The following is a 14,130-nucleotide window of genomic DNA, read 5'->3' on the forward strand; positions in this document are numbered from 1 at the left end:
GTCGTGTTTGCCTTGGCAGACAATCGTGTGGTTTCATCATTGTACTACTTCCCAGCCTAGTACAAACAGACTGAAACTGAAGTGGTTACTCTCAGGGGAAAGGTATTTTAACCAGAAAATTGTAAGAATATTAGTCCAGTTCTGATGAGTGTTTTGAAAGAAGCTTTTTTTTTTTTTTTTGAATACCAGTCTTCCAGAACAACTCCAGCAAAAGTGACAAAACAGCAAACAATTCTTGGAATTTCTAGCTATTAGAACAGATCTTTCAAGCTTTCTTACCCTTTTTAAGCAACTAATTGTGCCCCGGCAGAGGACTGGTTACCCTCCCCTGGTTATCCATGCTTTCTCTCCAGATGCTGCCTGGTTTCTGACCCCCACCGCCCCCAGGGTGGTAGTAGTGGGACAGGGCTGAGGCTGTGTTACTACAAGCCGAAGAAGCCACCTGCTTTTAGAGACTCCCAGACTGCTTGAGGCTGGCAGGGACCTCTGGGGCCCATCTGCTCCAACCCCTGCTCAGGCCACCTGGAGCAGGCTGCCCAGGACCGTGGCCAGGCAGCTTCTGAAGCTCCCCAGGGACTCCTCAGCCACTTGGAGCAACACAGAAGCCCAACCAGTTGTGATCCCTTCAGTGAAGGTAAAACACCTCGTAGTGGAATTGGAGGGATTTGCCGGTCATCACTCCTACAGGGAGCATTTTCTTTGCTGTAGCTGATTGTCATAGTCACATCAGAAAGGTTGATGGTGGCAGAGGTACTGCTGACTTGACACTAATTTTATTTTCTCCTAAATAAGAGACTGCAGACTTGCCTCTACCTCCACTGCCTCTCCTGCCCAATCTTGTTTTATTCTCAAATGAGAATTTCCCCTTGCCCTCTGGAAGGACAGCAAAAGGACGCTACCTGGAAAAGCTTGGTTGTATTGTAGCTCACATTCAGTCGTTCTTCCTTCCACATTGTTGCAGGTCCTTTTCCTTCCCTCTGCTAGATTTGACTTTGTGTTCAGCCTTCAAGGGCTCCACTGTAGCAGCTTCTGTGTTTGCCGTCGCACAGTGTGTGTAAAGCACCCGAGGGACAGTGAAGCCCTGTTACTGCTCCAGCACAGAGCACCTCTTGCTCTGCTGTTTATGGAAAAGGCAAAAACTCCTGTTGCGTTTCCTTTCTTCACCACTGTGAGAAGGCCTCGTGTGGTAAAGCTGCAATCGCAGCCAGGCTCTCTAATTAACTTGCACTAGCATGGACTAGAATTTAAAGTAGTCTTCTTTGCAGCAGGGGATGGGATCATGTAGGGCCTGGTAATGGCAAGCACAAAGCACGCGCTCGCGGGGCACTTTCCCTTCCTAGCTCCTGGGGCATTGGCTGACTCAGAGGTGTGGTTCTCCCCCTGCACTGCACCTGAAAAGCAAGCACCTAGCTGGCAGCACTTAGGGTTAATTGTACTGTTCATTAGTGCTGGCAGGGGTGAAGCTGAATTAAGAGCTTTGAGCTTGGGACTGCATCAAACTCGGCAGCTGGGAGAGCGGAGCTGAATGCAATAGCATGCCTGGCGCAGAACGTGGTGGGGAAGGTGGGGGCCTGCCTGTTCCTGTCTTTCTCATGCAGGACACCTCTGGACACCGCTTTGTGTCAGTGTGACCCAAACCGCTGCACGTTGGCATCCCATTTGGGGGTGCTTACCCCAGAGTTTTATGGCACACTGCTCTGTGGGCAGCAGGAACAAAACCCCTCAGCGTGGGGCAAGAGCTATTCCAAATCTGCTGTTACCAGAGCAGGCCCAACAACCCCTCCCCAGCAGGCAGAGGGTGCGCGAGCAGCACGCTGGGCTGGGCTGGGCTGGCAGCCTCTGTGCTCAGAGGAAACCTGAGGCTGGTGTCTTTGAGGCTGGTGTCTGCGCTGCGTACCCAAGGCAGGCCCCCCAGGCAGCTCAGGTGCTCAGCCTTTTGCTCGTTGGTGCTCCTAGGCAGCAGCAGCTGGGACAAACACTAACACATCGAGAAGCTGTTTTCTGCAGATGTAACAGACCACTGCCTTCTCCTTTAAAACACTCGGTCCAGGCCTGCTGTTCACCAGGAGCTGCCAGAAACTGAGGGGCAGCAGCTGCAGCGTGCTCGGAAACCTCCCGTGTCAGCGCAAGCAGCACCATCCAGCAGCTCCTGCACATGGGTGGGCACCAGGGTGCACTCTGGTCGCCTGTAGCATGGAACAAAGCCTTTAGCCTATTCCCTGGTGGTGGGAAGTAACAGGTTAGGGGGTACCCGGACTTAGCTGCAGTGTCTAGAAAATGAGAAATGTCTGTACCAAAGGAGGTCACGCTTCCAAATGTCTCCGTTGTGCGCAGGGGGGTAGAGCCCGCTCAGCTTGGCATGCTGTTTGTGTCAGTAGTGAACTCACTGAGGGCAGGAATGGATTAAAATGAAACACATTAATCACCAATCACTCTACCAGTGTTGTCAACTGTTTTTGTTTTTAATTGTTATTGTAATATATTTTGGTTGTTTTTCTAATTTAATTCTCTCACTATCGTCTGACTGTGAACTGCGAACAGTGTTAAACTTGATGTAAATAAGGCCCTTTGAAGGGCCTCTTTGCCTGTCGTTCCACAAAGTTTTGCCAATTTGCATTTTGTTTTAAATAAAGGTTGCAATATTTTATTGGCAAAAAAAACCCACTTGATTAGATGTTGCTTTATTTTTTTTAAAAGAATATTTGAACCTGCACAGTGGCAGCCTGAAGGCTGTTATTTGGGGTAGAAAAGACAAGCTGACTGCAAACCTGTTAGAAAGGGAAGTAATTTAATTCTGCCAGGTTGCAAAGAAAAACATTAACATTGATCTAAACGTGTCATGGAGTAGTCAGAGGAGAGTGGTTCTCACTTAGTTCTCAAACACGCGCGTGTGACCTGGCATGAGCTGGTCCTGCAGCATCAGTTTGAGAGGTGCCCTCGTTGGTAGCACCACCCCCTCCTTACTCAGTAACAGAACTGCACAACGTGCCAACTTCAGACCTGCCAGCACTGGCAAAAAGCTCGATAAAGTGACTTCCTTCCACCCCAAACAGCATCACTCTAACCTGAACAGCTAATGACTCTTCTCTATTTAAAAATAAGAAAAAGTCACCCTGGCTATACGACTGCCCAAGCACACCAGCTGGTTATAAAGCAGCGCCTGAGTTGTGCCCTCCACGGGGCTGCTGCCTCCCTCCACCAGCTCACCTTCCCCAGCTGTGCCCCAGGCCAACGCTTTAGGACTGCCACGTGGCAACATGAGCGCCCACAGACCGAGTCCCAGAAATGCCCAATAAAAGCAGATGCTGACACAGGCCCTAAAGGTCCAACCTAGAGTCAACAGCCTGGTTTAAACCAACTTTGCACAGAGAGAAGCCAGGGGTAAGACAGCAGCCAGCTCGTCTTCCTGCCGCTGCCTCAGACTATGAAGCCGCGTTAGGTAACAGCACCGACATGCCCGGAGGGAAACGTGGACTCAAAGTCTGCCAGAGCAGTAAGTGTGTCTGGTCAATCTTTTCCCAGGGTTGTGCTGCTCATCGCTGGCACGACAGAAAGGGTCAAAGCTTAAAATAGCTCAAAGGTCCGCACATGTGGCATTCAGGCAGCTAAAGCCTGTCCTTGGCATGTGCTGATTCACCTCGCTGCCGAGCACAGCTGTGTTGGAAGGGAGTTTTGACCCAGAGGTCACAGAGTGATTCCCGTAACACTGTTGAAATTTTTTGGTCCTGCTGTCAGGTACTTATCACCTGGCAAGTACCCAGACAGCAAACAGCCCCTCGGTGTAGTAATGCTGATACCAGCCAAAAAGCCACAGCATGCATACCGGGGGAAAAAAAGAAAAAAAAATCTTAATCCATCTCTGAAAGAACAGAATTCAACCGCAACCTGTTCTTTCAGCCACCATCCACCTCAGCTGCCCTTTGCCCATGAAATGGGAGATTGTCTCGCGCTAAACCAGTTCCTGCAACGAACCAAACAGGCTCTTTACCAAATCACTTAGAGAAACAATTTCAGCAGCAGCTCACCTCATCCCCACAGCTGCTTCCATAGAACGAACGACTCCAAGAGAGGGGAGAGAGGGACAGGGCAGGCCAAAGCAGCAGGCTGTGGGTTTTACAGCACCAGAGACTCTCAGTCACTCTATGCAAAGGTGTTCCTGCCCAAACCATGATCCTGGTACACGTCCCCAAGTGCCACACACCTTGTGAATGCAGGAGAGCAATACAGAAAAGCCCTCAAAAGCAGCAAACGTGTTCTGTGCAGTCTGAGAGCTTGCGAAGTGACAGAAAGCTGCAGCCAGGGAAGAGGCTGTGGCTTCCGCTGGACTCTCTCAACAGGCCCAGGCTGTTCGAGGCCCTCATTACGAGACAACGAACTGACAATGCTCTTGTTCACATGAAACAAAGTCTGTCAGCACAACCAAATCGCTACTTCAAGCTAAAAGAAGGAATTAAAAAAAACACAAGAGGGACTTCAAACACAGCCAAGCACAAGCTGTGCCAGTGCCCCACGAGTAAGGCTGGGCAGGGTGCACAGCACACCCTGCCAACAGCCCTCAGAGCAACGAGGAGTTAAGTCTCTGCCCCTGTGCAAATGTACGGCTGTGTAATCTGCTGCTTGCCTGACCTTGTGCAAGGAGAGCAACTCCTAGTGTGCAAAACCGCCTTCACCACTGGTGTAGTCCCACCTGGTGTTCAAGGAAGGAAGTAATTGATGCGCTGGGATACAGATTTACAGCCCTGTGCAGAGAAAAGCTTCTCCTCTTTAGGGACAAACACCATCGTCCTGGCCACCTCGTCGAGGGCTGCCTCTGTGTACGGCAGTCCGCGGGCCAGGAAGGCGTCCCGTGCACAGAGCTTCACGTGGTGGTACTCCAGGGGCAGGAACGGCACGAAGAAATCGATGAGGTTCTCTTCAAGGAGGTGGCTGCGGGCGTAGCCGTTCTCTGTAGCAAAAAGCAAGACAAAAGCTTCAGCCACCTGAGAGCGGGCACCCCTCTGAGACGAGGTCTGTCCTCTCTCCTGAGGCTGCCCTCCTGCCGCACCCAGCTGTACACGGCGGGGAGGCAGACATCCTTCCACCCGCAGAGCTGGCCAGCACGTAGCGTGACCACAGCACATCACCACACCTCGCCCACCGCAGGCCAAGGGAAGCCCAAATTCCCAGCGGAGACCACATTCACTGAGGCACGAGGCTGCTTGTCACAACCCGGCTATTTTCAGGACTGAAGGGGGCAGAACGACCAACAGCTCCTTTTCCACGTGCCTCGCTCGGGGCTGTGCTATGTGGATGAAGGAAGGGGCACACACCAGGGAGTGGGGGGCACATAAGTGCTTGTTCCATGGCACAGATGTTCGTGTGGCACAAGGCACACGGCACCTCATAAGCAAGGCCCCAGGGCAGTGTGGAGGGGCAGGTTTATGGCCGGACCAGTGGCCGGCTCGCAGCGAGCCGGGCTCCTACCTGCGGGCTGCAGCAGCTCCAGCCGCAGCCGCTGCTCCAGGAAGTCCAAGGAGATCTCCTCCCGCGCCCGGCCGGCCCGCCAGAAGTCCAGGGCTACCTCATTGATGGTGTTGCCACCAATATTGCTGTGGACAGAAGGAAGTCACTCCACCATGCCACCACAGAGAAATTGCTCAGAGGTGCCAGCAGCACCCCCTGCAGGCAGGCCTCAGCAATTCTGCCCGTGACAGGATTCTCTGTCTAGGATCAGCATCTGAAACACTCGCACAGGGAGGAATTTCTTCCCAAAAAAGCTCTTTCTATAGGCACCTGTACAGCTGCCCTCCATCCTGCCAGCCCAGCCCCCGGGGCAGCTGCTTTCTCCCGCGGGGTGGGACTAGCAGTCAGCTGAACCCCCCGTCCCTGTCAGTCCCCTGTCCTGGCCCCGAAGCTGTTGACCTCTCAGGTGCCGCTTGGCTCCACACCAAACCCTCGGCAAGTCGCCGCGAAGTCCAGGCCAGAGGGCAGAGCACATGGCAGGAGTCCCACTACCAGTAAAGGTCCAGGACTGGAACATCCCCTGCCTGAGGGACAAACCCTGACCACCCGCCTCAGGTGCAGCTGCCTGCTGGGGGACACGGCGTCCTGCCAGCCATCGAGGCTCCCAGGACAGCAGAACAAAAAAGCTGCGACCACCTCCCCGTGCCGCCTTGCCAGCACAGCTCGCCTGCCCCTGCTCGCCCCTGGCCTGCAGGAGAAGCACCCTTCGGGCTGAGGGTGACCAGTCCCCTCTGGTTCCCACCACCCAAACCTGGCCACAGCGCAGGCCCAGAGCAGCATCCCAAGTGCTGGGGGAGAGCCAGCCCTCCTGTGCCAGGCCGGTGTCACCCTGCCACTGTGCATGATGAAACCCCCCCAGATTACACAGTGCCGCAGTTCAAGACACCCTGCTCGCTCTGCTTGGTGACGTGGGGCCTTGGCCCAGTGTCCTGCTGTCCCCACGCCTGCACAGCTTGCCAGGTAGGGCACGAGGGCAGCTCAGCACAGCCAGCAGCACGTACACCCTGCCCAGAGCAGATGGGAAGAAAGAGCAAGGAGGGAGAACCTGCCTCCTGCACCATGGCCCACGCAGGTGGGACAGATCTGGTCAGCTCTACAGGCACCAGGCACAGACACAGCTCTTCATGAGCAGAGGAGCTGCTCTGGGGAACCACCGAGCTTGGAGGTTAGAGCATTTGTCTGGATAGCAGGATAGGGGGTAACAAATTCCCTTTCAGACAACTGAACATGGTTTCGGAACTGAACATGGTTTTCTGCTCACCTCCAGCCTGTGGGAACAGCTCTTGCCAGAACAAGGCTGAAAGCTGGAAACCAAAATGAAGGGGGACTGAAGATGCTTGTCTCTCCTGGGCATTTCTCACTGGTTAGTTCAGGCATCTGCCTACCTCATGTCTTGCTTGTGCTATGTCCCACTTCTCCTGGCCCATGTCCCGTCCCACCAAAACCTGGGTGAGGGACAGCACTGGAGCATGGAGATGCTGACAACCTCCCTCCCTCCGGATGGGAAAGGAGCCGCCCTCCATTCCCCACGCTGCAGGATGAGCTGATGCCAGGACCAGCCCTCACAGGCATACGGCACCTCAGTCTGCAGCCAGGGCCAGGCAAGTGGCACCTCCCTGCTCCCGGCTACAAGTGCTGCCTTGCACAACAACTTCCCAGCAAGACCTGCAGCCCCAGCTGTGTTCCCTGCAGCACAGGATCCCCCTGCTCAGCCATCCAGGGTGCAGGATGACACCATGCTAACTCTGAATCTCACTGCTTCCTTGCCTTGTGGCCCAGACACCAGTTCAGCTGTCCCAGCTAAGCTGGGCCTTGGCTCCTCCTGCAACTGCCCCGTACCCTGGGAGGATGCCCAGCATCAACGAGGAACACTGACCATGGAGGTAACCACTCCTTGGAGGAGTCAGTCACCTCTTCTCCCTCCTCTGCAGGCCAGGCCCCTCATATTGCACACCGTAGGGGATAAACTCCACCATTTTGTCCCTCCCCATGTGTTTGGGGCTGAAGAAGTTACCTGAGGAAGAGGAAGATGGACCTCCGGTAATCCACCTGGCCCTTGTTGCCATCACGAGCCATGAAGGGCTTGATGGCGTCCAGGAGTCCAAAATGAAGTTTTTCTGCCTCATCAAAGATGAACAGGGACTGCTTGCAGAGCTGCACAGTCTCACTTATCTGCTTCTCCAGTTGAACCTGCAGGGCAGCAGGCGGCAGAGTGAAATGCCTGGCAGCAGTCGATGGCACAGGGGCTGAGCCTGGATGTGCGGGGACAGTCCTGGCCAGCCCCGCTGTACCACACAGCCGCTTGCTCGTTCCCTCCTGCCCAGAGGGACAGGGGAAGAGAATAGGGAGAGCAAGAGAACGTGTGGGTCGAGATAAAGTTTAATATGTGAAGAGGGGGAAGAAAGAGAACAAACTGACTGATGCAAAGACAGTGATTCACCACCTCCCATGACTGATGCCTGGCGGGTCTCTCAGCAATGGCGTCCTACCCCAAAGCCCGGTCCCCTCGGATTTTCCTCCTGAGCTTGATGCTACACAAAATATCCCTCTGGTCAGCTGCCCTGGCTGTACCTCCCCCCCAGCTTCTTGCGCACCCCCAACCTACTAACTGAGGGAGCAGAGTGGGGAAAAAGGGAAAACCTCAATGCTGTGCGCACACTGCGCAGCTCAAACCTCTGTTATTTAACCCTGTTTTACTCATAAATCCAAATACAACTTGGTGGATAGCTGCTAGGGAAAAAGAAAAAACAAAACAACTCCATCCCAGCCAGACCATCCCCGCGGCACCAGGTTGTTAGCTCTCACCTTGTACGAGTCCACGTACTTGTGATGGGGGAAGTGGAAGAGCGCGATGAACACCCTGACACACTCACTCCTCAGCCCGTCCCGGTACAGGTGACTGGCCACCATCCGGGCCACAAAGTTCTTGCCTGTGCCAGACCAGCCGTGGAAGGAGAGGACCAGAGCCTTCTCCGGCTGCGGGCTCTGCAGGAAGCGTCGCACCGCCTGCAGGACGACTTCTTTGGCCAAGTGCTGCCCGTGGAGCTGCCCGTTGAGGTCCATTTCAAGCCCTGCAGTAAAGACAGTGAGAGCTCTGCCTTAATCTGCAAGCCCAGTTGCTGCTGCTGCTGCAGGTGGCAGTAAGATGAGAAAAGCCCCCAGAGCCCTGCTGGTGGGGCTGCCTGCCCGAGAGGTGTCTGGCCGGGCATTAACGCCGAGGCAGGCTGCTTACAGAAGCCTGTGGACTGCCTGTGTTGGCCAAGAACTGCAAAAAAAGATGTGGATCTTCCTCTAACTACTTTTTTCATTTGAAAACTGAAGGAAGTATTTGATGCCTGCAGAGCACTGAAGCCCAAAGGTTTTACTTAGTATTTACCGAGCTCTACGTACTACTCAGCAGAGGGTACGGTTACCACAGGTTTCAGGGCCAGCAAATGAATGACACCTGTGCAGGGCTCGCGCACAGCTCTCGGGGCACCCTCCTGCCCCAGGGCTGGATACGGGAGATACTGGGCCAGCCTGGATCCCAGACTGTGCCTGGTAACTGCCGGCTGAAGGCAGGGCTCGTGGCAAACTGGAGCAGATACATTACACTGTAAGGAGCAGGCTTTCTCACAGTCTCAGAACTGCAAATGAGTAATGAGAAACAGGGCTTAGCTCAGCCCCTCACCCTCCCAGAAGTGCCCTTTAGCTACATGACTTGCTAAAACACACTTTTTAGAAAAAAACAACAGAGACAGCAGGGAAAAGAAGCAGAGAAAAGCCCTTCCCAAGCTCTCCTGAGAGGCAGCACAGCACCTACCTGTGATATTGTTGACTATCCTGCAGTCTCCCGTCTCGCAGCACTTGCCGAAGCTGCAGTACCAGGCAGAGAGGATCTCCAGGTAATCCTGGCCCACCAGGGGCAAGCTCCAACCTGGAAAGGCAGTGGTCAGAGCAGAGACGTGCCAGCAGGTGCCTTCCCTGTGCTGTGTGTGGGCGCTCAGGTGCTCGTGGTTAACTGCTGCCCTGCCCCACAGGCTGCCCCCAGGCAGCTGGGGCACAGGAGGGGATAACGGGCTGTAGCTGGCTCAGATAGGGGCGCAGAGCCACACAGGCTGCGAGCACACCCCTGCCCCAACACACGTGTTTGTGGCACCCGCTGTGTACGAAGTGATGGGGGGAGCCCCATCCCCACGGCGGCCACGGGCGCCCGCGGTGCAGACCCCCACGCAGGCACAGGGAAGTGTTTGGTCCCGCTGCTGTTCCCAGGGCACAGAAAAGGGAGAGGAGGGAGCTTACCCGGGCTGGGACCGGCCTTCCTCTTCCCCTCCTCTTCACAGCCCTCCTGTGACACCTTGCAAGCCAGGTACTGCCAGTACTGCTTGGAGAGGGCTCCCACAGCTCCCAAGTGCTTCTTCACGGCTTCGTACCTCGCTCTGGCCCACGGGGCCGCCTCCGTCACGGCGCTCTGGTCCTCTTCCCAGGGTCCCCGCTGCTTCCCTTGGCTCCCCAGGCTTTCGGAGCCCCCCAGCAGCAGCAGCAGGCAGCAAGCCAGCCCCAGGCGGGACAGGAGCGTGCCCTGGCCCATGGCCGCGGCCACCCCGCTGGGGTGCGTGCGGATCCCCCTGGATCCCTGTGGATCCCGTCCTGCCTCAAACCGCTGGAGCCGTGATCTCACTTCCTGGCCGCCCGCAAACGGAGTGGTGCTGGGGGAAGCCGCGGGCTGGTGGCACCACCGCACCCCGCCGGGCCCAGCCAAGCCACCCCACGGCCCCTGCCCCACGCCGCGGTCCCCACACCACAGCACTGGGCTGCGACACGGCTCCTCCTCCCAGCGCCACGCAGCAAAACCGGCCCCTGGGATTGTCCCGGCCCTGCTCTGCACAGAGCTCGGGCTCCCGCCTCTCCCCGCTCAGAAGGCACCCAAGGGTGACAAACAACCTCTTGCAAGGAGCCCCGCGGCCCGGCTGAGGCGTTGCTGCTGAGCGCTTACACGGGACGGGGCGGTGGGTTTGGCTTCCAGCAGTGGGATTTTTCCAGCAGTGTGCTCGGGTGCTGGTAGGGGATTTCATTGCCCTTCTGTGGCAGCTGAAACGCGTACAAATCTAAAACACTCGCATGTTGCCAGAGACGTGAGGGGGGACTTCGGGGAAGGTCTCTACCTGCCTCTGGGCTTGCTGTTTTGGGAAAACAGCTGGTTACACAGGCCCCGGGCGCTGGCAGTTGCTCATCAGGGTCATTTCCAAGGGGACACAAAAATAACCGGCACAAACACAGGAGCAGGAGACGGGGATGAGTCAGACCGGCAGCACACGGGGCTGCAATGAGCTCTCTGGGTGTTACTCGCTGGCTGTTTGGGTGCGAGTTCGGTTTAGCAATTGTACCAAAGCTCCAGGAGACAAGATTTTGTGGCTGACTCCGTATGGGCTTGCTGTGACACTCGATGTGTCACATTCCTCATCTACAGTAAAGGGTTTCGCTGATAATTTTAACATCAGTGCATGTTTGTACACCAGTACATAAACAGGGACAGGGTGGACTTGATGCAAACAGACAGGAAAAAGGTTCAGATCAGCAGAGAATCACAAAATCATGTATGAGAGCTGTGGCACAACTCGTTACCACCACTGACCTCACCACCAACCAATTTTTTTCCAACCAGCTGTAAAACCCCTTCTGTACGGGGAAGCAGCGAGCAGTCACTAGGGCTGGCTGCTCTTGCTTTAGCAGGAGACAAGGATCCCAAGCAAAGCTTGGCTGCAATTTTGGAAGCAGGCAGTAACGGAAGGGCACACTTGAACCCTCCAGAGGAAAACTAGTCAGCACTGACATGCCAAGTACACAAACTCAGCCGTGTGGGGGAGACGAAAAGTGGATAAGTGCCTTTTATCTTGCATTTTACCCCGAGGTATACCCACTGCTGGCTTACTGTAAGAGATTCACACGAGTTACTCCAGCATCAGAACATGTCCTCCCACAACTTACCCTAAACAAAACAAGGCTGAGACGCGTTGTTTCCGACATGGAAAGTTTTCAAGGTTATCCCAAGTGCTCAGAAAAACGAAGTGGATGCTTAAATGCGATTCACTCATTCAGGTGGATGGGGAGCAGGACTGCAGCACCACCAGGGCATGGAGTGGAGCAGATCTCCATCTACAGGTGGCTATAAATACTGCAAATCTGCATGAAAAAGATACTCGTATTGATTAACATAATTGCCCCCTCCAGTTTAATAATCCTTGAGGCTAAACCCTTAACACTAGTTGCTATAATTAAACTAAACCAAAACTAAAATCAGTGCACATAAAAAACATCCCAAACCAAAAGCACTGCAGCCACAGAAAAATGAAATCGCCACCAATCTTTCTGAAAACCAACTGAAGCATCTGAATTGAAGCCTTTATGTAGGTTTATGAAAAAAAAAAAATCATAGTTGTGACATTCAAGCCCCACCCTCCTGGGATAAATGTTTTAGCTGAAAAGAGCTTATCAAAAGGGCCAGTATTCACTACCAAAAGCAGATGCTTCAATGTTCCAAAAGAAAAAAAACTTTGAAAAAGCAAATTCAGAAAGATAAAATGACTGATGGTCCCACACCAGCTCCAGGGTGCTACAGCACAGTTCCTGGGGTGTCAGCTCATGTAAGTGTAGCACATTGCAAGAGCTAGAGAGGAAAATGAAAGTCACTGTTCAGTAACCTGCCAACTACACCCTGATGACCAGGCTGAGGTTAATAATGAACTGAAGGAAAAAAAAAAAAGTAACATTAAAACATTAAAAAAATCCAAAATCCTGAATAACTCAATGCCCTTTGCACGACCTCAGGCAGGAAATTATGCCCAAGGACTAGATGGGAAGGTGCAGAAGGCTGGAAGAGACCCTAGTGCTCTGCAAGGGAAGAACTCACTCATACCTGGCTAGGAAGGACGGGGCTGGGAAGTACAGCAGACAGTCAGTGTCCTAGTGCAGCTTGCTGGGACTACATCTCTATTTTTTTTTTCCTTCCTCTGCTGAATCTCAAGCTCTTGCTACAGTATTTGCTAGTCTTCAGCTGGCAGTCTCGCAGGAAGAGGAAGCTGCAGGGGGCTGCCCAGCCCCAGACATAACAACAGTTATTCCAGAGTAGCCCTGGCAAACAGCATCCATCTGATTAAAAATCCATGATCTCGGGTCAGGTTGGGTCTGACAGCACAGATATCATCTAAAGAGAAAGAAAAATCAGTACTGCAAAAAATGTGGTTAGGTCTGGCTTATTCAGCACCTCTGACAACTTGGTACAAGCAGACAGAGGGAACCTTGCAGTCTGGGATTTTAAGCTACAGCTGTATCAGCTCAACAGGGAAATGCTGTGCATCCATCCTTTCACGCTTTTTCTCAGTTTCCATACAGTAATTCCTGCTGCACTTCCACAGATGAACTCTGACAGGAGGCAGCAGGAGGAGAGCATCTCCAGCAGCTCAGTGTAACGCAGACAACGATTAGATCAGTAAATAAAAGTTCTGGAATAAATGAGATTGGGGGAACTCTCTCCCTCTTTTTCTCCCACCAAGTCCTACCCCCAGTCTCCTAAAAATATTGAGACTACAAAGAAAGAACAGAGCACCAGTGCCACACATGCCACAAACTTCTTTTCCTTTCTACTTTTTAGAATCAACAAAAAATCGTAGGGAAAGAATCTGAAGGAAATTCAGGAAGTGGTTTTCAAAACCACGTTCTTTTCCACTGGCTCAAAGTTGTTTCTGTGTATTCTTCTGTAAAACTATGTTCATTATATAATCAGAAACATTTCAAACTTTACACTTATACGAACTCTCACCCTGTTACGCAGCAGGGTGATTTCTACAGAGAAATCAGTTTAAGAGAAAGCAGAAGCTTCTGGCCATGTAGCAACACCACGCTGATGCTACAGGCCAGGTCAGACCATTCCCCCGTTTCCATGAGCACGGTGACTCGGTGGTTTCACGGTTTGCCGGTCCCCAGGAGCCACACGGGGCCAGCAGCACGTCCTGCAGTCATCTCAAGGACAAGCAGCTCCCAGCAGCTTCCTTTGCTTCCAGATGCCCGACATTCAGAGCTGTGAGCGTCACCTCGACCTCTGAAAAGCTCAGTGCAACAGGTTATTACGAAAACAAGCTCCAATCCAGCAAGATGAGATCCCCGTGCTCTGTAGGAACAGGCCTTTGATGGCTGTTTATTTGCCATGTCTCGTAATAAGGCTTCAACAAAAGCTTAGAAAAGCCAACCACAAACACTTGCCAGTTTCTATACATACCTTTTGCCAAGTGAATACACTGTACGACAAGCCAGCCTACTGGGACGCTACCAAGAAATCAGCCTAGGTGTTTGGCAGATGCAGGGCCCTGGGATGCACGCTATAAAGCAAAATAGATTTGCTCTCTGAAGACCATTTAAGCCTAGCTGTGTTTTGTTTAGCATCGCTTTGGTATACTCTTCTTAAACACGTCCTTCCTTATCAGCAAAGCTCTCGCAACCGAGCTGCGCATTTGATCCCATTCTTGAAAATAAATACATCCCTGGAATAAATGCCATCGGTAAGCATCAGTGAAGGAATAACCGGGAAACACCAGTAGCAAAACGATTCAAACATTCAATCCAGCAAATGTAGGAAAGGGGGAGAGGGGGAAG

The 14,130-nt window shown here is 53.2% G+C and overlaps 1 protein-coding gene across 1 annotated transcript; it reads right to left on the reverse strand.

The window, feature by feature from the left end:
• Positions 1–151: 151 nt before the first annotated feature.
• TOR3A (torsin family 3 member A) lies at positions 152–13,977 on the reverse strand. The gene is made up of 7 exons (XM_048073342.2): positions 12,398–13,977; positions 9,784–11,664; positions 9,305–9,418; positions 8,308–8,573; positions 7,517–7,692; positions 5,464–5,588; positions 152–4,945 (listed from the first exon to the last, which is right to left on the reverse strand). The coding sequence occupies exons 2-7, from the start codon at positions 10,070–10,072 to the stop codon at positions 4,695–4,697; spliced, it is 1,221 nt and encodes a 406-aa protein (XP_047929299.2). The 5' UTR covers positions 10,073–11,664; positions 12,398–13,977; the 3' UTR covers positions 152–4,694.
• Between the last annotated feature and the right edge of the window lie 153 nt (positions 13,978–14,130).

Source organism: Anser cygnoides, chromosome 8 (assembly GCF_040182565.1).
Source record: "Anser cygnoides isolate HZ-2024a breed goose chromosome 8, Taihu_goose_T2T_genome, whole genome shotgun sequence".
Classification (NCBI taxonomy): Eukaryota; Metazoa; Chordata; class Aves; order Anseriformes; family Anatidae; genus Anser; species Anser cygnoides.

Coding starts and splice junctions, on each gene's coding strand:
- TOR3A (XM_048073342.2), bottom strand. CDS start 10,072: ATGGGCCAGGGCACGCTCCTGTCCCGCCTGGGGCTGGCTTGCTGCCTG. Junction 5,589..7,516: donor TCCATCTTCCTCTTCCTCAG/GTAACTTCTTCA, acceptor TTCTGTCCACAG/CAATATTGGTGGCAACACCA. Junction 4,946..5,463: donor GGAGCTGCTGCAGCCCGCAG/GTAGGAGCCCGG, acceptor TTTTTGCTACAG/AGAACGGCTACGCCCGCAGC.